General features: G+C 37.9%; 1 protein-coding gene across 2 annotated transcripts in view; it reads left to right on the forward strand.

The window, feature by feature from the left end:
- The window catches only part of XRCC4 (X-ray repair cross complementing 4), a 186,148-nt gene that overhangs the window by 66,129 nt on the left and 92,387 nt on the right, over window positions 1–27,632 (forward strand). For both annotated transcript variants that reach the window (XM_065656533.1, XM_065656534.1), the window contains exons 4-6: window positions 16,390–16,556; window positions 22,107–22,259; window positions 22,926–23,029. In XM_065656533.1, coding sequence (XP_065512605.1) covers window positions 16,390–16,556; window positions 22,107–22,259; window positions 22,926–23,029 — 424 coding nt within the window. The remainder of the gene's footprint in view (window positions 1–16,389; window positions 16,557–22,106; window positions 22,260–22,925; window positions 23,030–27,632) is intronic.

A 27,632-nucleotide genomic window follows, 5' to 3' on the forward strand; every position in this document is an offset into this window, starting at 1 on the left:
ATGCAGTTTTCTGCTACTGAAATTACAGTAAAGATAAAATCGAATTCTTTGGCTCTTTCCCACATTGAGCCATTTCTTCAGTAAGTAGATCGTACTGCTCTTGGCCTCTGAAATGTCTGACAAACAGCTGGAGCTGCCCAGAGAGAGTCTGGAACTGAAGGCATAGAACTCGTACTTACTAATTACACTGTAATATAAATGGGACTTCACTCTTTTCCCTGGGTCCTTGAAAATTTTTGCCTCTGTTGTGCTGTGCAAATAACGTGAATGTGGATCCAGCTGATGTGGCTTTATGGTGCTTCACCTGAGCTCATAGGCTAACCGGGAGCTGCAACATCTGCTACGTGTCATCAGAAGGAAAACTGCATCAGAACTGTGTATGGATCTAACAACACTGATGGTGGGAAGACTAGGTGGTCTGCCCTGTTCATAGCACTGCCCGTTGAAAATTTAGTTGCTGGTTTAATTGCTTTAACTACTGGCATTTCTAATGGTTTGTCACCATCCTAGCGATGATGTATCAGTCCAGGTACAAAATATATTACCATATTTTTTGCTGCAAATATGATCAAGGAACCTATTTCACTGACTCATCTGAAGAACAGAGACAACTTTCCGAAATAAGTAGTGTGCAGAACTTGTGCAGGACTGATTCAGGAATTCAGAATTAAAATGCTGTCATTTCAATAGGCTGTATGTTAACATGTCATAAAGCACCATCCTGTGAAGTAGTCAGCTGTACTCTGTGGAATTCTGATTGTGAGAAAGAAATGCCTTCCTTCTTCCAGGATTGTCTTGGCTTCAGAAAACATTAATTCACTAAGTACTTTGTAACGACAACTTTTGAAAAGAGTATTATGTGGAAAAAAAGTAAATGTTTTGTTTGTGTTGCTAGCAACCACTTTAGCCTAACATTTATATCTGTTAAACGTATTTCTTTTGTGGATGAGAATTTATAAGATCTCAGAGAAAATATTTTCTAATTGAATCCAATCCAATTGTTGATCTTGGTGAAAAATTCCTTTATGAAAAGACACGTATTATTATTGCATCTATTTTAAGCATTGGCTTGTTTGTAGATAAGGGAGGTTTTTTTATCTTCATATATATATCTATATATACTAATGGTTTGGGTGGATTTGAATTTTCAGAAAAACATTAATTTTTATTTGGTCTTTATTAGAATTTAATATGAGTTTCTTGAATGCACAACTTTTGACACCTTTTATCATTATAATAATCCATGTGAAAAAATTATTTGCTAGAGTTGAGTTTGCAGTGCCAATGAATGGATCTGACATATCAACTTAGTAATTACCTTGAATCAGTCAGTATAAAATGGTATTTGATCAGTCAGAAATGACTTATGATCAGTCAGCGCTCTAAAATGACCTTTACCTATGGAATAAAAATGTCATATTTTAATTATTCTTACAAGGTAGAATGTATAACATGATATTTTTAGCAGTAGTACTCAGTCTTAAATTCTCTTCTATTGTAATGAGTCTGGGTAGTGCAAGACTTGAGAAGGGAAAGCTTAATTTTACACGCAGAACAGAATATAAACAAGACTGTAGTAAATTCTCTTTTGTTCTGACTGTAGAGAAACCTCTGAGAAATAAATCGTCCTTTTTTCTGTGTATTAATTTGTCTCTTGAAGGAGTCCAGGAGCAAAGAAATACATAGGAAGAAGTGTTGAATACCAGCATCCTGAAATGTAGTGATGCTGTAGAATCATAGAATCATTTCGGTTGCAAAAGATCTTTAAGGTCACTGAATCCAAGCCTTAACCTAGCGCTGTCAAGTCCACCTCTAAACCGTGTCCCTAAGAACCTCATCTATGTGTCTTCTAAATGCATCCAGGGATGGCGACTCCACCACTGTCCTGGGCAGCCTGTTCCAATGCCTGACAACCCTCCCGGGAAGAATTTTTTCCTAATGTCCAATCTAAACCTCCCCTGACACAACTTGAGGCCATTTGCTCTTGTCCTATCACTTGCTATGTGGGAGACCAACCCCCTCCATGCTCCAACCTCCTTTCAGGTAGTCGCAGACAACGGTAGGGTCTCCCCTCAGCCTCCTTTTCTCCAGGCTGAACAGCCCCAGGTCCCTCAGCTGCTCCTCATCAGACTTGTGCTGCAGCCCCTCACCAGCTCCGTTGTTCTTCTTTGGACACATCCCAGCACCTCAATGTCTGTAGATTCTCCTAGAAGGCCAAAACCAGATTGTGATCTGCTCCTTATCCTGGACAACATGAAATACAATGTTTTTCCAAGCCTTTCCTGTACTTAAATATTAGGCATTGAACTGTGACCAGTGTGGAGTAGTTATGGAGAATGATTTTTAAAACAGCATCTTAATTCCTTAACTTCCTAAGTAACCTGAAGGTGTTCTTTCATTATATCCCTCTGTTTAGGTATGTATATCCAAAGGAAATAGGTTAGGAGGCTGGGAATTTTGTGCTGGGAATCGTAGTTCTGAATGGAGTCATGCAATGGTTCCTCAGATGTTTTGAGAAATAATGGCTAAAAGGACGATGTATGTACTGCCTGTTGGAGTAAAAGATGTGCTGCTGCTGCCACTGAACCTGTAAATGGTTCAAGCTTGAGCTGTTGTCTTTATGTTGTAATTTCATGTGAGAGTTGCATTTGCTTGATGGGTCCTCGTTAGGATAGTACTGTCTTGCACTGTGGTCACAAACACAGTACTTTTGTCGGAGGGAGTATTTTTGTGACAACAGGAGGGGGAAAAATGCACACTCTACTCCCCCCCACCCTCCAACAAAGTGAAAATTTCTGTTAACTGTAAAAATTTATATCCTACTATAATTAGAGCATTTTAGGTCCATATACTCTATAACAAGTTTTTATTGTCAAATTTCTGCATCTCTGATGATGTCTTGCAAGAAAATACAGGTGAGTACTTCTTGTGTTTGTTGTTGTGGGTTTTTGTTGTTTTTTTTTGAGGGGGAGATTATGCTTACTTAAAATAAAGATGTCTTGAAGGCAGTTATAACATGTAGACTCCTGCATGAAGCCAAAAAGTGGTTTCATTGAGAAGGGCTAGAAGGGCTTAGCTTCTGCAGATCTTCACAGATATTTGTGCATATCTGTGAAGTAATTTAAGTCTTAAAGGGCGTGGGGAAGTATCGTTCAGTTTCATGACCAGGAAGATAAGAAAAGAGTCATAAGTTTTAGACAGATATAACTCAGTAAAGTTTTCTTGACACACATTGTATTCCTGAATCTGACCTGGTGCTTCTTTCTTTCTACATTAAAAAAGGAGTTTGGCTTTTTGTTGTCGTTGTTTCTTTTAGACTCTTGGATTGATAGAAATATGCTATTCATATCTTTATAATTTACAGAAATATTTATGTCCTTCTATGTACTTAACACTGCTTGGAATTTTGGTTTTACTGGACGTTTTTCAAATTCACTACATATATCTTGTGATGCATTGAGTGTTCCCATGTTTTTGGTGGGGACAGTGTACGTGGATGTGCACCACATGGCTCAGATAGGTGAGTTCAGTACTACAGAGGAAAATCTTTAATCCTCTTGAATGGGATAAAATATCTCCATTTAATGAAGTTTTTATTAAGTAGTCAGATGTTTGGATCTTAAAGGTTTTAGCAAGTCGCTGTCAATGTCCTGAAAGGATGTTGTAAACAAAGGGTAAAAAAAACCACCCTGAAAACAGTCAATGGTTGTTCTAAATGAATCTTGTGTTATTACTCACACTGGAAAATTGTTTGTAGTACTTAGTTGGGAACATTTTTATATTTTGCCTTGGTCTAGGCATTATCTCATGCTTATTCACGTGGTTACACATTTACTTTCCAAGCAAAAAAAATCATGTGCAATTATTGAGCTGTTAACCGTCAGAGTACAGCATTTTCAAGGGGAGTCAGACTTAAATTACTGCAAAATGTTGGCATGTTAGTTGCAAGGGTGTATTCAAGAAGCACTTTATAGTTTCCATTACTTCCCAAGCCTAAAGGTCAATGTTTGAAGGGAAGTAGCTCCCAAGACAAGTTGTCTTCGTATCTGACAGTTATTACACTAGACATTTCAGTTATGTTTTATTAAAGTTTTTAAAGAAAGTTGCAGTCTGGGTTTCACATGTAGGAATATGATCAGTTGACAGGTAGTTTTAAAATACTCCCATTGTACAGCACATGCAGCAGCTAACACATAATGTGGGTTGGTTTGGTTTTTTGGGTTTTTTTGTTTGGTTGGGTTTTTTTCAGTCTTGGAAGTATTAATCATTCTTAGTTTGTTACCTTGGAACTTTTACTGACAGTCGTATCACAAGCACTCCTGTAAGCCTTGCTTTTATTTTGGAGATTTTTGCTAAAATCACTTTTATCTGGATCTACCTTTCATAACATTTGTAGTAATTTTTCTGGAGGTTATCGAAAGGGTTGCATGGTTGGTGTGTGTGTTTTGTTTTCCCTCAGTGTTACATGTTCGTGCTATGTATATTTTGTGATTAAGTATTCAGAAAAAGAGCTTCACACTCCTACTTTAAATAATTTTCCTTAAGTGAGTTTTGTTCTGGAATAGCTTTTGAGTTGGAAACCTGAACATAAATGCTAAATATTTGACAAAAAATGACAGCAGATTAAACAAAAAACCTTGGGCAGGTATCCTTTCATACTTTTGGGGGACTCAAGCCTCAAACAGAATTAAGTTGCTATGTGATAAATTTGTGTCAATTGATTTATGGTAATTGCCTGTGTAGGAAACCTGTAGGAAATGCATTCTGATTAAAGCTGTCTTACTAGGCTTTCCCTCTGAAATCTAAATTAACATTCTTGTGAACTGTTCATGTATTAAAGCCCTGAGACCTGAATCCAGATGTTATATCTAGAGTCTATTATTGCCACACTGTAAGTTGCATGAAAAACAAGGAAGAAAACAAGTTTAGGTCTCCAAGTAAAGCTAATTTCCTAATTCATTTAGGGCAGTTTTAAAAATAATAAAACGTGCAAGCGTTTTACTTTGCTTCCTAAGGAAACAAAGCTTATATGATCACGCTGTATACCTTTACTGACTGCCAGTCTCTTACCTCCTTCCACCTTTTTCCCCCAATAACTTTTGAAACTACTGGCCAATTTCAAACAGATTTGACAAGAGTAAAGGTCTCAAAGATATCAGGTTCTTACTAGTTTCATGGAAATAGGTGGCTGGATGGAGAAAAGAGACCCTATTCATATGTCTGCTTTGGAAAAAACTGTGGAATGAGATCAACTGTATTATTAGACACAAGCCAATCCTCATGGGAAAGACAAGTTATGAATGCACTAAATAAGGGAAAAGCTTTGACTGAATTTCTCACCTTCTTAGACATGAGGGTATTCAGCACCAAATTCATAACCATAGGAAACCAGCGTTCAGTAGTTCCATTGCTCACAAGCCTGCTTGCTACTCAGTGAGATAGGATAGTATTCAATTATTCCTGGGGCCATTGAATTAATAACAAAAAAAAAAAAAGATTAAAAACCTTGTCTTTTAAGGATGACCTGCTTCAGTGGTCTTTGTAAAGTCACTTCAGAGGCAGACTGGTAGCAGAGAGTTGAATGTATATTATGGCCTGCAGTATAGAAGGGAACAATAAAAGAGGTGAGGCATGAAAGAAGATAAAGCACTTGGATGTATACATAAAATGCAAACCTGCCAATTTTTGCACATTGAAGTAATAATTTTATCCCAAATCCAGGAAATGGCTTGAATTGTTTGTTCTTTACACAATCACGACTCTGTTGTCACTGTTTGTGGAAATATAATGTGTAATGCCTGTTCCATATTTATTATTCTAGTAAGTAAATAGTGCACATGATCTTTCTGGAGTTTTGCCTTTGGCCTTTTTATTCCAGTCACTCAGATATTTTTAGTGAAGTGGAGCACTGGCTCTTATTACCATTGGGGAAAAAATTGGAAGAAACACTTAACATTACAGGTACAGAGCATTACTGCTGCAGTGCCTTTAAGTATTCAGGGTATTTTTAATTTTAAGGAATTCTGTTGGAAGTGCTGAAGAAAATTGAGGGGAAAAATAGTAGCGGTTTTCTGTAGCTTAGCACCTTGAGAAGTGAGCACTGCTTTAGTGTAAGTGTTCTGTAATTTTCGCAGTACATCCCTTTTTTGAAATGTAGCCCAGTTTTTACAAAGATATTATTTGGGTCTTGTAGATATGTGTGAGTTAATGGTATGGAGGCAGAAATATTCTCATGAGCAACAGTTCTTAGAGTAAGTTTGGAAAATCTATTACAGAGCACTTTAGGGCAGTGAATCATAGCCTGGATAGATCTTGACCAGACCATGTCACAGCTGTCAAAATTCAGTAGCTAAAGACCATTTCAGCACGGGTGGGATTAAGCTCCACCGAAGTAGCTGATTGTATAGATATGTGAAACATGATGTTTCTAGGGAGTGTAAAGGTTAAACAAGGAAGTTTTCCAAAGACTTTAAAGAAAGATGTGTAGATATAATGCCATTCATGAGAGAAATAAATTAGTTTCTTGCTTGAAAAGTGTCTTCCTGGCACCCATGCAGCTCCTTTTACCTATCTACGTAGCTCACTTTTTCTTTTTTAAAGCAGTATTTAAGCCATATCTGATGTACTTATTTTTATTTACCATTTTAATTCCAGAATGATCTGAAGAACAAGGCCTCCTGAAATATAGATAAACCCCATACCCTGGTGATTCTTACAGGGCAAATGTGGCAGAGTGAAAGAAAAAAATTGAAATGTGCAAATAGACTGAATATTGATGATCTGCAAATGTCATATAAATTCTGTGTTTATTTTTTGTCTTTGCACAGTCTACTTAGCCATGATATATATTCAGAATTATGTAGAATATAGTATTTCCGTTGGAAAGGACCTACAACGATCATCTAGTCCAACTACCTGACCACTTCAGGGCTGACCAAAAATTAAAGCAAATTGTTAAGGGCATTATCCAAATGCCTCTTAAACACTGACAGGCTTGGGGCATTGATTCCTTTGATTCCTGTATAAGGTTTATGTGACATTGTCTCCTGTGATTGTGAAGAATTTGTCTTAGTGAGGTTTCAGGAAAATGATGTTCAAATTTTGGTACAACGTCTAAATCTTCAAAGACATCCTCCTCCTCTTTGCCCTGAACAGCGTAGTGGGATTTTATGTTGAGAGCTTCTTACTAAAATGTTCTCAGATATGGAGAGTGAAAGTGCAGTTCTTCCAAGGATCTTACTGACATTCAGGGAAACCCAAGCGAGAATAAGAAATTTAGACTGTTGAGCAGAGCTGGGTTTTCATGTTACTGTTTTCTCCACCACAAGAACCCATTCAAGTCCACTGGACCAGATGTGCTGTGTCCAAGGGTACTTAGAGAGCTGGCTTTCAGGAGACATGTCCCTCTCAAATTTGAAAACTCACAGAGATTGGGAGAGGTCCCTAACAACTGGAGAATGGTAAATCTTCTATCAGTCTCCAAAAGATGCTGGGATGATGCTCTAAGAAACTGCAGACCGGTCAGGCTCACTTTGGTTTCTGGGAGAGTCACAGAGCAACTCCACTCAGCATATTTCTGTGCACATGAAAGAGCAGGTGGGGACTCGGAGCTGTTACCATGGATTTACCAAATATAAATCGTGCCAAACAACAAAGACTGCCTTCTGTGATAAAACAACTAGATTTGTGCCTGAAGGGAGAGCAGAGGATGACGTTTGTCTGGACTGTGGCAAGGCTTTCATCGCTGTATCCCACAATATTCTCATGTCTAAGTTGGGTTGTTATGGTAAGGATGGGCAGAGAATGAGATAGAAAACAGGTTGGATGGTGCGGCTTAGATAGCAGTGGTTAATAGGTTGTAAGGATCTGGAGACTGGTAAGAAGTGGACAACTGCGGTGGTCTCTCCAGCGACCTGTCCTGTTTCATGTATTTGTCAATGACATGAAGGAGGTGTTGGGCTGGGTTTCTACTTAGCACCAAACTGGAGTGACCCGTGGATGCACTAAAGGGCAGAGCTGCCACCCAGAGAGCTCAGGCTGGGGAAATGGGCCAACAGAAGTCATACTAAAGTCAACAGGGACAAATGCAAAGCCTTGTCCAGGGCTAGAGAAGCCCCTGCAAGGGGGTGGGCTGGGAACAGTGGGGCTGGGGAGCAGCTCTGAAGGTCAGGCCCTGTGTTCTGACAGGCAATGAGCTGAGTCCAAGCCCTGGCAGCAATGGAGAGACCAAGCCCATCCTGGGCCATATCGACAGCAGCACAGTTAGCAGAGCTTGTGAAGGTGCTGTGCCTCTGTATTTGGCATTAGTCAGTTTGATTCAGCAGCCAGTTTTGGGTTCCCACCACAACAAAGACACTGATCAGGTGGTTGAATTGGAGACCTCCAGAGATCCCTCCCAATCAATGGGTCTATGAAAAACTTTTAGGATAGGAATCTCCTTCTAGTATGGCCCATGCTGCAGTGTACAGATTGATGAGGGATGGATGGAATAACTTGTAAGTAACAGAGCCTTATTGAGCCTTATTTCTGCCTTTTTCCTCAGCATCCAGGTATTCCTTCAAAAGGGAAACCTGGAAGCTCCTTCTGCAGTGTGCCTCAGTCCTTCTTAATCTAGTAAAATACAATGGCTTCTGCTGCAAACCTGATAGAACACTTACTGTTCCAGGGACTGCTGTGGTTGCCTCTGCACCAGTAAATTAAAATTTCCTGGGAATGTTCCCAGGCACAGGGGCCAATTGGCAGGGGACCATTGATGTCCATGCTGTTAAACTCCCTCAGCCTCCAGAAGAGGATGGCTGCATGCAGAGTGCCTCTTGGCAGTGCTCCCTGGGATGCTCCAATTCCTGCGATGTGCCTGCAGACTGTTTGGTGAGGTGGTCGCTGGCATGGGACAAGGACACTCTGGGGCCATTCTAGTGCTACAGGCGTATATAATACTAGTGAATTCTAGTACCTGGCGGTGTTCCCAATTTCTGCTTAGTTTAGTGTACAGAAGTAGCCTCCTTGCACTGCTGTTGTAAGGGGGCCATGGTGCCATGAATGTGTGGGTTTGAGGGTGTGAGAAATAGCCAAGCACTCTCCAAAATATTTGGGAAGCCCTGCCATACAAAATACTGAAACCAGATGGAATTTCACCGGTTGATGTGCAGCTAAATTGACAGCAATTTATGTGGAAGGTTTCCACAGTGTGTAGTAAAAACCTGAGAAAAATAGCAATCACTTATGTCAGCTGTTTTGCTCTAGAATAGATGTAATGCCTTCATCAAGAAGGAAGATACTTTTTTTTTGAGGATGAGGTAATACTTTTCTTATAAATAACATTTCAGGAGGGAAAGGCAAGAGTGGAGAAAGGCAGGATTTTTATCTTAAACTTGATTTTTATAACTACTGATCATACTGACTGATGTAACCAGCAGGATCTCTTGGCTTCTATGGTACTTTGTAATTTTTCTAGCTTCCTAGAGTTTGCTGTTACAAAAGCAACTTCTGCTTTCACATTGTCATCACTATATTGTGCAAGTCTAGTGTACTCGTTTTATTACCACACCCAGGGATGTCATGGTTACTGTTGAATGATTTCCCTGGAGATAATAGTGGCACAGCTTTAAAAAATCAAGACCACTCACTGATTGACTTAAGAAATAAAAATGGTATAATGCTTTCCAGATTCAAGCTTGTAACAGTACTTTCTTTGTATAGGCAACTAAGTGTCAGCATCATTCATTTGTAGGTCATATTCTTTAACCCTGTACATGAATTTTCATTAACATTCTCCTCTTTTAAATTCATAGATATTTTCATAGTGAAAACTTACTTTTATCAAAGTAGTGATTCTATCTTAGTTCAGAGTCTGTGCGGACATCAAGTAGAAGTAGCTGATGTTTAACTGGCAGTAGCAAGGCTGATTCTGGAAATCACAGCCTGTCTGTCTTGCAAGAGTTCCAGCTCTCAGCTGAGAAAAGGCAGTTGCTGTATCTTACACTGCCTATTGTAATGCAAGCATGTAAGAGACATCTTACCTCTGAATCAATGTAACATTCATTGTTGTCCTGTATGTTATGGCTAACCTCTAACTCTGTGGTAAAGAATTTAATTTCATTACCAGTCATAGGCAAGGTCATCAGTAGGTGACTTCAGGATAGTTTAGCTGATAAGTTCTAATATCTTGTCCTAGCAAAACTTTCTAGGTATAAATCTGTGCAAGTGTTGAAAAATAAATGAGTAAAGCATTAGTTTTGGTCTGTTTCTTGAGATTTATTAAGATGGCTTTTTGAGTATTAAAAAATATGGTTTCAGACTGTGGGATCTTTATTAATAAAAAACACCCAGATTGCTCCTCCATTTCCCCCTAGCTCCCAAAGACCCAGCTGAACTGGCACTAATGAGTATCATGGAAAGACTCAGGCTCTAGTAAGACCGAGCTCTATCGCAGAAATCTCCCTCCTAGCATAGGAGGGGCATTGAGAGATACTTGGGACAGTACAACGACAAAAGGATCTGTTGTTATATGGGTCTGCAGGGCTTTCCTGCTTCAATGCAGGGGTCACATCTGCTGTTACAGACTGGAGGTCTTGACAGAGAGGGACTACACAGCTGCTCGGTGCTGGTGGGCTGCTGTGGAATTTTTTTCCCCCCTCAAATTCTTCATTAATATTTCCCTGGTGAAAGGACATTTGTTTAGACAATACCTTGCAGGAGGCAGCATCTGTCTGCAAGGACGTAGAAGTTGTTAGCTGTGCCAACCCAGCTGATTGTTAACACAGTTTGAAATAACATGGTTAGAAGCAGAGCGCAAGGATCCTCTTGAGTCCTACTCTGAAGGTGTAGGAAAAGTGAAAGATGAGTGAGGTGAATTAGAGATGATTCTGTTACAGGCTGTAGTTTGGCTCATGCAATTAAAACTCCATCAATTAGTTCACACGCTAGGAATACGTTAATTTCAAAATCAGACCTAAGTATCTGTACATGTAGTCTCTGTTAAAATTGCTTGTTAAATAATTTTCAAAATAGAGAATGAAAAAGCAAAATACTACTCATTAGAATTTAAGCATATAATGTAAATAGAAGAGAGCCACTATATAGCTGCTGTAGCCTATCAGAACAAGAAGGGGTAAAATCTGTCTCTCTAAGTAAATATTTTTCTCTAGCTTGTAGAAGTATGTAATTCCCTAAATATATTTTGGTTAACAAATACTATTAGAAAGAATTGCCAGTATACTTGAGAAATACAGAGAGAAAACATGGCCAGCAATGCAGATACAATGAGAGTTTCCAGCCCGAATCCTTTTTTCTTATAGACTAATATGTCATAATGAGAAACTGTTATTCGAAATTAGTTCACTGTTAGTATGTAGCTTCAGATGCTGCCTCAGAAGAGAGAGCTTGCAGGCACTGCTGTGTGAAAGGCTTTTCCTTTTAGCACGTGACCTTTGATACCTATTGACTTAGGTATAACTCTAATTTCTGGTGGAATTTAGTAATGCAGATATTATATAGCATATATATATATTTAAATGCAAAATTAAAATCCACCATCTCTATAGAGTAATTTTCATTTAGATTTGGAATTTTCCATTAAAAAATGTGTTGGCTCACATTTTAATGACTTTTTTCCTAAGTGAAGCACCTTCCTGTAAACATGAGTAACCAGGAGAAAAATTACTTGAGGAGCTTTTCAGTTTACTGCCAAAATATTTTCTGTATTATGGTTGAGATCACTTCTTTCTTCATCTGTAGAAGACAAACAGTGTGCAGGGTGAGAGGTGATGGGAAAATGACAGTTTTGTCTTAAGCTTCTAATTCTTGTTTTTATTTCTAAACTTAAAATAGTGGTCTAATGGATAAGTGCTGAGTGTGATTTCTGATTCAGTGAACACAACTTTTTAAATGATTCTGTATTTGTCTTCACGTGTCTTTAAAACATGACAATTAAAAAAAATTCCCAGCAAACAATAAAACAGATATTGAAGGGGAGCAGTGCATCATTCATAGCCATTCTGTTGTCCGCTGGGACCTCTAGCAGAAATGCTCATTTTCTATATTAAATGAAGCATTTAGGACTTCACTGTTTTATGTAACATTTTCTTGAATGATCTGAAAGAGGAAGTAGAAAGCACATTAATTACATCTGCAAGTGATATGAAGCTAGCAGCTGGAAGAATGGAAAGAAATATAAATTGATCTGGAGAGCAGCAATGTACAGGAATTTACAAAATCACAACAAAATTGGAAATGTGATCCAATTCGTAGACATGCTTTATGTAAAATTAGCTTAGTTAATGTTGAGCTTTACTCATACAGTAAGCAACATCTATTTATCTTGTCATCCCACCCAGTTAATTGTTTCTTATGGTACTCTGATCTTTAACGATTTCTGCTGAATCTTCCTAGGATTATTTCCAGTTTGACTACTGTAGTTTTGGTGATGAAGAATGAATAACTGTACTGTTCCTTGGTTTAGCTGCAAGCAAAAAAGTAACCAATATGTCAAAAAACTGATGTCTCCTTTTTTATGATTTCCCCATCCCCCCTCACTGCCAAGCATTCCATTTTAATAGAATTGTGTCCTAATCAGTGCTACCATTTACATTTCTGTCAGAAATTCAGAATTCTTGGATCTAAAATTGTGGCATTTTGTGCATCAGCTCCTGTTATCAGTTTGCTTTCCAGTTTGGGATTCCAGCAGGACTCCAGAGAAAAACTGTCCTGAAATTTCATTTTCCTTATGTTGTTTCACAAATGGCTCATGGTTTGCCTTGATGCTTTGAAATGAAACGGCTCTGGCCACCCGTAGGTCTTATCAGTCTCCCAGCGCTGGGCTTTTTACAGGGGCAAATGCCAATCAGTTGTAATTTGCTCAGATAACAGTGTTACTATTGTTAGTTCTAACATTTCTGTTTGTTAAATAGGTGGTGTAATAGCTCAGAGTAACAGACAATTTCATGTTTGAAGAAACAGCCTAGGAAGGCTTTTTGGTGCACTTTGCATTACATTTTATACGAAGGAAGCAAAGCAAAACTGCATATCCAATATCACGCTACTTTTAGCTTAATTAGGGCTGTATGTAAATGTCTGGTGTCTCTCTGCACTGAGGTGCTGGAGGTAGCTGCAATAATGTAGCCAGGATAACAGCTCCTACAGCTGTCCTAAATGAAGATTAGATGACTGGGGGGAGGGAGTGGGGAAGATACAGAAGAATACTTGTTTTATAGAACCTTTAAAATTTTTTTTGTGGCCGATATGTAAGCACCTGCCTAATAAATTTAAGCCTCCTGGTGATGGGCTTGCTTTACCTAGCTTTTGCGGACTTTCTAAAATGGTCCACAGATCACAACGTGTAAGACACAGAAAACAGCACAGTGAAGTTTAATGTAAGAAAATATGTAGCAGTCAATTGCTTTATATAAAAAGACTGAATTAAAGACTAAATTAAAGACTGACTCTGTGCTGGCCTTTGAAATGGGACACCTAAGAAGATGGCAAACCAAATTCACTGAGCCCCTGTAGCAGCGCGGCAGATCCATCCATCATCTCGTCTCCGCTGGGTCACACGTTGGCAGCGGCTCATCAGGCTGCTGCGCATGTCTTGCTCCACTCTTTGCAGCGTGACCTCTCCTCCTCTCAGTTTTAAGAATTCATCAAAAAAGGCAGCATGTCCGGAAGCCTGGTTTGATTTGTTTCAGTGTATCAGCTTTTATAAGAATAAGAACATAGTTTTTTTCCTTATAGATTTTTTCAGAAATCCTTTCATGGCAGAGGTTCATGACGCTGGGGATGTATTTCGCAGTTTCAAAACTCCACGTTGCACTAGTACTATTGGTTTATGTAAGATGTTTAAATAAGAGGCTGAACTGGTGTTTGTTTTTAATTACAATTGCTTTAGAAATGTCTGCTGTGTGTTTGGCATTATTTTGACTGTGAGTGGAACCAGACTTTCAGCTGAAAACTATTGTTATCACTTTAACCTGTGTTGGGAGTATTTGTATTTTATACTCTTGTGCTGAGTAAACTGTAATTTGGTCAATGTGTATTTGTCCTGTTTATACATATTCGCCTATGCCATATCTCAGCTAATTATATCAAAACCATATAAAACATATAAAAACATAACATTCTTGCTATTTCCTCCACAGTATAAGTTGAAGATTGTGTTGCTTTTTATCTGTGCTACTGTGCTTCTTTATCTCTGCGACTAGTATTAAAGCGTGTCATGAATTCTTTATCCATTTAGTGCGGTGATGGCTTGCAAGTGATGAAAAACAGTTTCCTTTATGCAATTGTCCATCTTTGTTAATGCTGTCAAACAGCAAGTGTGATATCCAGGGAATACACATCACTCTGTGGGTTACTGATAATGTAATCTAACTTCCAAAAATAAAATAAATGCATCTTTTCCTCCATAGCCATCAGATGTATGTAAGCTAAAGGAAAACAACACATTAGAGACAGTACATGTGAATTTGGAGGAAAGATCAGTGGCTAATTTGAAATAAAACTCTGGGTTTGACACATTTTCTGATCAATTAACCTTGCTGAAAAGCTCATGATGGCATCATATGTTGTTGCAGAGACCTCCACACATAAAACATCTAAGTTGAAGGAGTGTTATTTGTTTCAAACGATGCCTTGAAAATCTATATGAGCAATTTTTACAAGGCCTTTTTCGCCAAACCTTTATGTATAGTAGTTGTAAAATTAGCTTTTTAAAAGGTGTTAAAAAATGCTATACATTTTTTTGCAGGTATCTTTTATTTAGTTGTTTACCTTGTCCTCCCAAGTAAACTAAACTAAAGTGAGGAGAAAAAAAATAATGAAATGGCATTTCTGATTTTAATAGTTCGAGTGCCACAAGGCAGACTGAACTCTTCCCTGGCATGTACCGCTAATATTTATATTATTTTTAAGGTGTTATTGCCATGTATGAAAGTTGAAAAGATGAGTAATAGTTCTATTCATAGGCAAATGCCACAACAGTTATTTTAGTCCTTTTAATAATTATAGGATGTTAGAGAAGACCTCTTTTCCTTCCACGTAGCTTTCAACGTTTCTGCAGGCATTGCCAGTCAAAGTCAAGTCATTTTGATGCCTGTAACCTGAAAGATCTGATTCTGCTGTAGTTTAAGCTGGCCAAAGTCTGGGTTGTGTCATCCAACCCTCTCTGCTTTTCTCTGGCTCTGTTCCCTCAACTAATGTTTTGTTAAGCTGGGCAAATGGTGTTGCTGCTGGAGGTGGTCAGACAAGCCCCTATGGCTTCTGAAGGGTCTGTCCGCTGTGGCAGTGTACCTTAAGGTAGTTCAGATTCCCTATCGTTTACCCACTCCAGAGCCCCAAAATCAGGTCCTGCACTTCACGTTTGCTTCTCCTAAGATAATGTGCTTAGCCCTGTTCAAGCAACCTTAGCACCTTCCTTCTTCAGTTGCCTCGAACTCTGACATTGAACATTTTTTTTTTTTAATATCCTTATATCTTCACTCAACTTTGCATATTTATAGCTTAGCTGATACTGTTTTGTGTGTATGGCTGAGCTATTCCTCCTTTAACATAATAGAAACAACAGTTTTCTGTTTCTGCCAGACCAGGCAGAACAAATCTTTTCAGACCTCTTGTATATCCTGTGTAACTTCTCCATTGGTAAAGAAATGCAACTATTCATTATAGATCCTATCCTTTAGTCTCATTGAATTATTGAGGCTACCTATTTGATTGAAGGACTCCTTTTATTTTTAAGAACTTGCTGTCTCAGCCCTGAAGGGGGGAAACTAGTTGCGGATTAGTTTTCATCCATCAAGAGCATGCAACCATTATAGAGAGGCATTTGTAGTGCTACTTTAAATCAAAGGTAATTAACGTTCATTTGTTTTATCAGTTATGTTTATGCGGTTATATTGCTGCTGTAAGTACCAGACTAGGCAGCAAGTTACATCAACTAGTTAATGGGGCAGATGGCAAGAAAATGTTAGCAGTACGATAAGGTTTTCTCTTCCTGTGGTTCTGCATTACATCAAAAATGCTTTTTATATAAAACCTGGGGTTACAACTTTGTACAACTGACTCCTCTGATCTGTACAAGAGCAGGTTGTTGCTATATCATGTTAGACTTGCTGCATGGCATCTCTCTTCCTGCCCATTAGAAAGTATGTCAGTGCTTATGTCCTGTGCCTATTGAATGGCAGGTGACCATTAAGATGTATTGGCTGCATAAATAGTTGGTGTGCAAATTATTACACATATTCCACAATTCTTCTTGTGATGAACTTTTAATATCAGTTTTAACTAGAAGACTGTAAGGTATTTCTTATGCTTATTAAGTATGTATTCAAGTTTGTTGAAGCGAGGTTTTGTGATGTTTCTAGTAGAGATGAAGTAACTCATCTTTTCTTTGTGTCCTAGTTTAGGCTTGGATCTCTGAAGCTACAGAAAGTTTCGAGTCCAGCAGAGGTGGTTAAGGAGCTGATCGGCTACTGCCTGGACTGCCTGGGAAGACTGCAGGCAAAAAATGAGCATCTGCAAAAAGAAAACGAAAGGCTTTTCAGCAACTGGAGTGATGTGGAGAAGCGGTAAGTTTAAAAGTGCATTCACAGGTGAGTCTTGAGGAGATCATAATTATGATGTCAGCGCAGGCTTCACTGATGAGGACTTCTGAAGTCATATACAGAAAGGAGCAGACAAATTTTTCTTCTCTTGACAAGGTTTTGCCTCCAGTTATCTATAGCCCATGTAGTTGTAGATCTGCTTCCTGTGTCAAAGATGCAACTGGTATTACAAACTTTGCAATTAAAGCTGGTTTTAGCTTTATAAAGTAGGAAAAAATATTACCTGTTTTCTGTGGAATCCTCTCCAGTTTCTTCAGGAAGCCTTTTCCTTTCCATTTGCCCAGGGAAGTCGTGGAGTCACCATCCCTAGAGGGGTTTAACAGACATGTAGATGAGGTTCATAGGGACATGGTTCAGTGGGTGACTTGGCAGTGTTAGGTTAGTGGTTAGACTCGATGATCTTAAAGTTCTTTTCCAACTAAAACAATTCTATGATTATTTTCTATAATTCTTAGGACTAGCAATTTAAATTATTTACATTTTTGAGTGAGAAATAAGTTGCAATTGCTTTAATCTCTTTGCTTTGTCAAAACAACCAGAATTGGAAAATGAGCATGTTGTTATAGGAAAAAGTACCATTATTTTGTGAGATATTTTTATAATTGCCATTGAATTTATAATCCAAATTGTCTGTCACTGCACTCTGTAGGGAACTTATCTATGATTATTTCAGTTAGCACAAAACACCTAAAACATGTAAGTCAGAGATTTATCTTTTTTTCTCTGACTTTACCTGAAAAATCCCATTTAGGAAGTTTTATGAAAGAATGTAGCTAATTGGTGTTAATTTACCTTGAAAAAGAGAGCTAGCTTTTGGGAGGAGTTCGTTTTAGTTTCCCTCTCATTAAAATGAGTAACAGTCTCTCCTGACAATCTCCTTGACAAGCTTATGGCCTTCCTAAGTAGTGTTTTACTGCTGAGCAGTTTGTTGAACAATAGTGTATTGTATAACCAGTATGCTGTACTCCATTACACGCTGATGTGTAATAGGCATTAGTGCTTGTATCAATTTCCATGGTGGTGTGGCACTTTTAAAGAGGAACCCCAAAGAAAAAAGTCACAGTTGCCTTGACAGCCTTTGCTCACAGAAGCAGTGTATTCAAACTCCGAAAGCTGCTGTTTTTCTTTTGTATTTTTGTATTTTTGAATAGCTGAAACCTGATTTTTCAAAATAAATGCTTAAATTTGTATGGTCACCAAAGTTTAGCCATATCCGCTAAATGGAGAATAAAAATAATTTTCATCCAAAGTGTTGGTTTTTCATGTTTTTGTTGTTGGTTTTGTTTTGTTTTAATTCTTTTTGCCACAGCCCAAGTCTGCCTTGCTGTTTCTCTTTGCTATTTTGGCTCCAAGTGCTGGGCCTAGTTTGTTGTGAGTTTCTTGGAGCTGAACAAAAGCTTTGTCTGTCTTTGTTCAGTAGACAGGGTTTAGGACTTCACATCCTGTATCACTCACAACGAGTGGTGAAATGTCAAATATACAGCATGTGATGTGGAGAACTGTGCTCCCTCTTCGCCTGAAGCTAAGGCACATCAGGTCCAGAGTTTCAGTCCCTGTAGTTCCCCTTGCTTAAAATCTATCTTTTCAGGACCTTGTTAGAATTAAAAAGTAGCACACAGACTTCCAAGAGCTGATTTTGTTCGGTTTAAGCATAGGGTCACTGGATGGAATAATTCAATCATGCCTTTTCCGTTTCCCTACTTAAATTTTCTTGACCATCGTGAAGGTTTTGTGAGCTCAGTTCAGCAGCTTTACCCTGTAGCTCTCCGGGGTCTCTTGAGGTTGTAAGCTCATTCTGCTTTCCATTCAGTCTGTAGAATGACGAGTTTCCTTCAGGAGGCTAAATCGGCCTCATGAGCCATCCCTTGGCTTGAATCCCAGCTCTCCTGCTGCTGGTGACCTTGATGTACATGAGTGTCCTCTCAGCTGTGAGCAGCCAGCGTGGTGGCAGCCCCATGCTGGGGACAGGGGCATCTCCTGCCACTTCTCTTTGCAGTTCGTCTTCATATAAAGGCAAAAGGCAGGAGCAGGCCGAAAATCCCGTTTAAGAGAAATCCCCTGCATCATCAAATTGTTAAATTACTTATGTACTCTAGTCCAAACTGTGTGGCCTGTGAGGTGTTGAGAGTGTTTCTGGCAGAACCTATAACTCCCTTGATTTCCATCATCTTGCTTATTGTGATGACTTGCGTGTAGGATTTTACCTGGCTGAACGTTTTCCTCCTTTTAGGAAATGACCCATGTGTAGCTGACATCAGCATGAGAGTTATTGGCTAGCTGTACTCTTCAGCACTTGATCTAAAAACATAAAATAAAAATTACTAAGACACTCTCTAGCAAGATCCAAGTAGAAAGGCTATAGAAATTTTCAGAGAGATTGTTCTGAAAATGCTGCAACTGGCTGCCTGGTTGGGAGTGTGTATGTGTGCACACTTCAGGGATGGATGAGTTAAAATATCAAAGCAGGAATAGCTATTGTTTTCATTTAAGATGGTAAGTGTAAAGTAATAATCTGTAGCAAAAAATTTCCTTGGCCAATAAGACACAAGTTAAATTTCTGATTTGGGTGTGGCATGTATTTTGTATCAAACATCTAAAATCAGTGTAGACAAGCCAAAATCAAAATAACGGCTAATTTATGTTGTGGTCAACTGTAGTGACAGGACATTTAAACCACAAACAGCTTATAAAAATGCAGGCTAGGTAGTTTGGTGCTTGAAACTGTTTCTTCAGCATTAGCTCATCAAGATTCAATGCCATTGCCAATGTTGGGGGAAGGGTGAATCTGAAATATAATAGATCCTTGCTGTAAGGCCAGTAATTATTTCAGAGCACTGAGGACAAAGATAAACAGCAGAGAAGTTGAATTTTTTCTTTCTAGTACTGGAACGCGGAAAACATATAAATGCCATTCAGTTACATAGTTCATGTTAACCTCTGCAGAGCATGTGTGATTGCTCTACGTTTAGGCAGTACTTAAGAACTGGACAGTTGCCTTATTTTCTCAGTTACTAATCATAACCATTCCTAATAGTACCTGCTTTCTGTAGGCTATGCGAGCTATGGACGGCCCTCAGCTTGGGCACGTCTGGCACATTAAAAGCATTGCACTTGAGTAACAGAGAGATCTAAGAGTATAGAAACTGGAAAGCACATGCAAATAAGACATACATCACTCTAGCCATTAACTTCAGTTTATTTTCATTGTACTTGAAAGTTGTATTTGAGAAGAGCTTGCTTCTTTATTTGGCCTGGGGAGATGGTATTTTACTGAGACAAATCACAACCATGTGATGGATTGCAGTGAAAGGTGGTGTTTGTGACTGACGAGGTATTGGAATGAAATGGAGCCAGCTTTCCTTAGTGGTCACGTAATTCAGGTGATGCATGGCTGAGTGAATCCTAAAGGCTCTGCAGAGCTACAGCCAGAGCCACCCCCCACACACATACATTCTGCATAATTAATGCTTCCCTGTTCCCAAGCAGCTGAGGAATCTGGCTATTTACTCTTCCATTTTTAACTTGCAAATATAGCATTAGTGTAATACTGTTTTACACTGATTGAATGTTATGCAAAATTAATGTCATGTCTGGAGAATGTATTTATATATGGATTACTTTAAACAACAGGACAAACATCAAAAAAGGTGTTCATGTAAATGAAAACAATCATATACGATTAACTGATGGCATACTACTAATTGATTTTGCCTGCAGGGAACAGTTAATATTCTAATCTATGCATATAGTCAGTATGTATATTTCAAGATGCTAATATTTTGCTCCAGGGGCTGAAGAAATTGGCTAGTCTTGCAATAGATTCCTGTAATGTGCTTGTTAAGGTCCAGGCAGCATCAGCTACTTCATTGAGAGGTTACAGTTATGTGGATTTTCATCAGTGGATGACACCTCTTTGGCCAAATCAGTGAAATGTCTCACTGTAACTAAACCAGCCTCAGCTGCTCTGACACTAACCAGTCCATTGGCAAAATAAAAACACAGTAGTAAGCACTTTCTTTAGTTAGTATTGTTTTCTCTGTGGGAAAGGGGACTTTTCTGTAGGATTTGATACAGACACAATTACCATATTTTATACAAAATCCTTGTTTTCTATTTTTATGTATACAGACGAATTTAGTTTCAAGCATGTAAATGGCAAATTACCCAACAGCTTTTTTTTTTTTTTTTTAAATCCATTTTTTAAGGACTGAATTCTACTTGATAAGTGGGCAGCAATTCCTGTCCTCACCCTTCTCCTTCCGTGAGCTGGTCAAGGCACTTCTGGACCCTGTATTAGGGTTTATGATTCTTCGTGAATTGTCTATTTGTTCCCCATTAAACAGTTAACTTTCTTTTTGTAGCTGGAAAGTCTCTTGGTAGTTGATTAGTACGTATGATCTTTCATTTAGGAATATTGAAGCGATCTATATGGAAATGATGTTCTGCTATTTGCATTTAAATTAGATGAATTATTTATCAACTATCAAGCATATCCCTAAAGCATTGCACAGTAGACTTAATACTTCGTGAGATTATTTTCTATTGTCCTTCTTACATCGTATATGGTTTTGAACTATGAACAAAATAATCAGTATTTATATAGGAAGTATAGTGAAATGTCTTGCCTTATAAATTACTGTTTTAAAAATCTATTATGTATTTGGGTTTAGTAACAAAGGAAGCTGCCTAAACTTTATTGCCAACCTTGGATAGGTTGGTGAAAACAACATTGTTTATAGGTTATGACTACTTGCTATAATACTGTAGTTATCATGATCAATAATATTATGAAGATGTTTAATTGCTTGTTATGAACACAACTATTGAAATGTTTGTGGCTCAACCCATGAACTAAAAAGTTATGAAATTCAGTAAGTAAATACAGGATCTCTTTTGCTACAAGTCGCTTCATTTATTGTGCTCATGTTTGCTTATATTCCATTTTGCTTTGCTTGAGACAGTATACATCACTATTCTTGTTTATTTCCATTGTGCTTCATTGTATTGACACTGACCTACCTACAGGTGCACATTAAACCTTTAAAAAACAGTATAATATTTTAGTCTAGAGATAATAATTAAGAGCTTTTAAAACATTTTTATATATGTTGTAAGGGTTTAGTCCTCTACTAAGTAAATGTGGCTGGTTCAGGGGAAAAAAAAATCTCCCCAACTCACTATTGAAACTAAACAACACTTGCCTATTTAATTTTTAGTGGTCTCAGATGCATGCGTGCAAGAACTGACCAAAAAGAAAAGCACAAAGAGAAAATTTTCCCCCTGGAAACTTTCCCCTTTTGGTAGTAAAGTTCATTGCCATTTTCTGTGGGGAGGGAAACAAAAAAAAGGGAAAAAAAGTTTCTTGTGGCTTGTTTTGGACCCACAATGCTGGACTAGTTCATGGTTTGGTATGGGTATTCCTGTAATAGGAAGGCTGGCCTTGCTACAGATTTTTTTTTCCAGGAAACAGAGAATTTTAAAAAGAAATGGTATAACAGTAATTTTACATTGTAGGCTGGAAAAATGTGTGGAAGCAAAAGAAGAACTGGAGGCAGATCTTTATAACCGGTTTATTTTAGTGCTGAATGAAAAGAAGGCAAAGATAAGAAGCTTGCAGAAGTTGTTGAATGAAGCTAAAGAATCTGCAGCAGATGCCAAATGTACAAGGTATTTCCTAATTTTCATGAGTTACTTGGTCTCATACTTGATGCATAGTTTAGTTTAGTTTGGATTCCATTTCTTTGGCTCTAACAGTGGATGATAACTCTTCCTGGATAAATACTTGGTTATCCAAAACAATACTGTTAATCATAAAAGCAGAGGATTTTTTGTGGTGTCACTGCAAATAGCAGTATATTGTTTTGGATGCTGTAGCCAAGAACTAAATACTCAATGAATCTGTCATCTTTTTTTCTGTTGCAGTTGATTTTTCTATCAGAATATGTCTCTGCCATTTCCATAGGTGGTACTTTCATGTGCACTCTCCCTGAATTATTTGTTCCTTTTGTCCTTTGGGAAACACAGTATCGAAATCTAAATGTTTCTATATACCTTTTATTTCAAAAATGTCCAGAGAAAATGAATCTTTGTAGTGCTACAACACTATGCTATTTTTATCGTGCTTTTTTGTATCTTAACTTACCTTTTATTGTCTGTCCTTGTATACGAATATGCTAAGCTATTCAGCATGGGGACTTCATGTTGACTTGTATCAGCTTGCATTGCAGAAATAATTACAAATTCTTTGCAGGAATAACAATTTGCAAAGATGTGCTTGCTTTTTTTCTTTTTTCTTTTTTTTTTTTTTAATTTATTTTTCTTCTGTTTCCCTAGGGATAGTATAGCTACCACTGAGATGGCTACAGAGACGGAAAATGACTATGATGGCAGCACTGATGAGGAAATTGAAAATTTAACAGGGGCCTCATTACCATCAGGTAAGACAGAATGTATTGTCTTTAGGGAATATCACGGACAGGCAAATCACTTTTTTGTGAATAAACCTTAATGAAGACAAAATACTACCTGGCAAATTGCTGTGTGACAAGCCAACCTGCAAGCCTCAAAAAATATCTTTCTTGAAGCAGAGTATAATACTGTCATTTTCAAATTAGAGAGAGAAAGTTTAAAAGCATGTTGCACAAGTGAAGGCACTGTCATTTCTTCCAAAATGACAAATTACATACTTTGCACAACTAATGACAGTCTAACAGTATCTGAACCATCAACAATTCCATTTTAAATTCTAGGAATCATGATGTGTACGCAATGATTGCTAAAATGTAAAATGTAGTTCCTGACAGTTTCAATAGTGTTTAAAAAGGAGAAAGATAAGAGATCTAATGGCTATAAAAAGACCTGTGTCCATAAATGGAAGAAAAATGTATTTATAGCAGAATTAATTTTAATTTTTCAGTGAATTTTTGGCCTCATGAGTGTGCTCGTGAAACTTAATTTGACTTAGTTTTCCACAGCTAGAGACTTGTAAATTGTATGGGATACAGCAATTGCCCATGCTATAATACAAGATATTGAACTGTGAAGTAGCTAAAAGTTACAGAAATTTTGGCAAAGTAGTAGGAATACGCAAGACAAATGCTATCCACGTTTTAAAACTGCATTGACACTTGCTATATAGCTTTTATACGCTTCCCTTCATGTCTGCAAAGTTCGCTATGGGTTCTCTCACTGGAGCTTTCTATTTCCACCATAGGTAAAGGTAATCAAGACAACTTACTGCAACTGTTTACTGTGCATGCTGGGAACCAGAAGTCTCCAAGACCTCAATACCAGTGGTGTTCAGCTTTGTAACTCATATGAGCCTGTTTGTTGAGGACTTTCTAATATAATAGAAAGTAGGCAGAGCTTCAGACAAGTCTAGAAAGTTGCAACTATGGAAAGAAACTATTTTGTGTTGTACTATGTTCTTCAGTTCAGAAATCTTTGCCTTAAAGTGGTATTTTGTCAGTTCAGATAATATAGGGGATAAATAGTTTACATTTAGCAAAAAGGCAAGGGAAGTGGCAGGTGTTGATTATTTTTGTAGATTCAGTGGGACTTAATTAGCTCAGAGAGAGTTTTGAGACAGACGTATGTATTTAAAAATTGAAAGAAACCCCCACTGCTGTACTCAGGCAATCACGAGGGACTGGATTGATCAATGGTATAGGAAAAAAATAGCAGCTATATTTTTGAGTTGTAAACAAAAATGTGCTTTCTGTTCCCTTTGAGGGATACAATACTCAGGATTTTTGTCATGACTACAGAGTTCTTTCAACTGAAAAATTTGCAGATAATATGAAGACTATAAACTTACTCCTTTGGATAACACACTCCAGTTTTTCAAGGTAATGGCATTCTTGAACCTGCACAATGAGTATCGCTTAGGTCAATTGATACTCTTCCACAGCATTCTCATTCCATGGACAATAGAAAAGCACAGGTAGGAGCAAATATCTTATTGTGGTCTAGGATTTTCATATGCAAGAAGAGGTCTGAAGCAGTCTGTGTCTCTATGAAGAAGACAGATTCAGGGGTGAGTAGCTTGAGATGATAGTGAAGGTCATAGCTACATCAAGTGTGAAGAACTGTAAGGCATAAAAGATAATACACATTTGGTATTTTTGTGTTTATCTGTAGTTTTCCTGTTTCTAAGTCCAACATTATTTTTCTTTTTCTTTTGGATTTGTAATGTCATTGTGTGGGATGCAGGAGTCAATAAGAACCGAAGGATTTTTGAGAATGTTTTAGTATATATAGATGAAAGCCACAATCAAGAGAGAAGATAATAATTTAGAAACTGCTTTGAAAGAAAGCGAAGGCAGATGTCTATACAGATACATATATACATATTAAGTGTCCATTTGTATGTGTGCATGTCCAAAATTTGAAAAGTGAGAACCTGATGCTTCTTGTCATAAATGAAAAGTAGGAGCTGCAGGAGGTGGCTGAATAAAGCCATGTGATATACAGGCAGAGAATCTTATGCCGGGATGTAGAAGGTCAGCAACCAGTCTTCAAGTCACTTGAGAACATATGGAGCTGTTATTGTGCAATGATACAAAAAGTCAGTAGTAATTGAAAAAGCAGCCTTGTTCACTAAGTGCTTTTGGTTTGTGTTTAGGGGGCAAAACTAAGTGTAGTTGTGTCATAATGTACTTCTGTTCTAGCAGCTAAGGGGGTTGTGAAACAGCAGCTGTGAAATCTAGACATTTTAAAGTTAGCTGGTCAGAATATGTTGAACTGCAGAGTTTAAAAAGCTGCCCAGAAATTTTTCTTAGCTACCAATATTTGCAGTGTTTTTTTTCCTAGAATTTTTGGGGCTCTAAGGGCATACCAGGGGATTTGGAAAAAGCTGCCAGTATTTGCCAAATGAAAAGGTAAATGAAATGGCTCATTCCATTAAGAAGGTATTGGCCTGGTGTTGATCTGATGCAAATATTGGAACAGGACTCAATGAAGAAAAATATTAAGAAAAATAATAAGAATGGTTAATTCCACTATCTGTAAAGGTGCAGAAACCGGAGGCTGAAAACTAGGTACTCATGTCTTCTGTGATGAGATTACAGCTGGCTGATGAATTACTGAAGTAATACACTGCCTTCCATGTCATGCTGCACCACATTTTGATAAAGAAATGGGAACATAGAAGTAAACATAACACAGGATAAACAGATTCTCAAATGAGGTAATATGTCTATCTCAAAAATACAAATGGAAAGTTATCAATCCTTGTATCTGAGGAGTGTGAAATTCAAGATAATGTATATAAACCAATTTGCATTTTGTGATTCACCAACTATAAACAAGTGTCTGTATTCTAGCACAGTGTGATGCTATGATTTCCAGTCCTTTGACAGCTCCGCTTCACTTGAGAACACCTAGAGTGTTTCAAGCTTTGCTTAGCCTGGTTCCTTCTGCCACATAAAGGTGGATACCTCCCAGGGTTGCCATTGTCTTCCCCACATGGACCCATCTAGCAAAGCCAAGAGCTACCTGCACAACTTCTGCGCTCTGCTCCCTGTTGTACACGTGCTGGCACGGTGGCACCGTCCTGCCCGGCCTTGCAGGAAATGGCTTGGTCTTAGCCCAAATTAGGTCAGTTGGTCCCTGTCTGACGTCTTATCAGTTTATAGCTTCACAGTGCTACTTGCCTCACCTGATAGGGAACAACCGGTCTAGTGTAAGGATATTTTGGAAAATAAAGAACATATAGAAAATTCTCTGAAGCAGTGATTACAAAAGAAAAATTTTAAAAAAAAAAAAGGAGGAGAGGAGAAGGAGTATTAAAATAAATAAGCAATGTTAGGGTGAAAGGAACTTTTGAGTCAATATTTGATTTGGTCCTTTGATGCAGTGCTATATCAAGTTTGGACATCAAGATTTGAAGAAAAATGTTAGCAAGTTCGGGACAACAAAGTTGTGATAACGATGGAGGGATTAACAAATGATTTAAGTGAAAGGCTGTAAAGGATCTAAAATGATCATTGGTTTTGTGGTCTAAAAGAAACTACATTGCAAAATGATGTGATGGTAGATGGTCTTTCTGTCCAGCAGATAGAAGTGTTTAATGAGCTTGAATAACTGGAAGTTAGCATTAGACAGAGACAATAGTGGGACATTATTCTTGACAGGATAATTAACTGTTGGAACAGTTTAAAGTGGGTTATGATGTGTTCTGTCCATCACTGCCAGCATTGAAATCATAGTGGCATGCCTTTAATAAAAAGACAGGATCTTGTTCAGATAAGCATGAACTTAAGAGTTACACAACCTATTGTATGTTTGACATTGCAAACAGCTGTTACTCTGACAGCTTTTCCTCAACAACAGCAGAAGAATCACAGAATAAAACCATTTCTTATGTCTTCTGTAAAAACAGGTTTACTCGTGCACGAATTCTTAGTAAGGCTATCAGATAAGTTTTCAATGTTTGCAGAGCAGGTAGTTACATTTATTTCTTCAGCTTCAGATAAATTTTGTGTAGAAGTCTTTTCCCTACAGTAGCCGTTAAACTGTAACCTAAAAGTTGACTTAAAAATTTAGGGGTTTGGCACTTAGAATACCATTTGTAGATATGATTTATTGTTTGCTTTTTGAGAGCAGCTTCTACTTCATAGCTTAAAGCAAAAATCAACTGTAATGTGGTAGGTTTTGTCTCTAATCTAAATGCTGATGTAGTTAATGCTTTGTATTGTAAAAGAACAAATTAAAATTGAATTAGTAAGTATTTTAGTGTAAAGCACTCAGGCAAACAGCCGAAAAGTACAACTTTTAGAAATAGTACAACTTTTATAAATAATACCATAGGTCTTTCTATACAAGACCTTTGTTGTATAGCCCCTATGAGCATGGGGGAAATTTATTTGACATATTGGTTATGATTGCGAATGTGAGATTGAAAAAGGCACACTACTCTCTTTTTCACTGCAGTTTAATAAATTCTTTACCAGCAGCTGTGATGCGCCAGGTCCTTACAAATGCATGTGAGCTCTTGTTTGAGAGGTGCTGCTCTGGAGGGAGGACAGGAAGGAAATTCTC

Source organism: Caloenas nicobarica, chromosome Z (genome assembly GCF_036013445.1).
Source record: "Caloenas nicobarica isolate bCalNic1 chromosome Z, bCalNic1.hap1, whole genome shotgun sequence".
In the NCBI taxonomy this organism is placed as follows: Eukaryota; Metazoa; Chordata; class Aves; order Columbiformes; family Columbidae; genus Caloenas; species Caloenas nicobarica.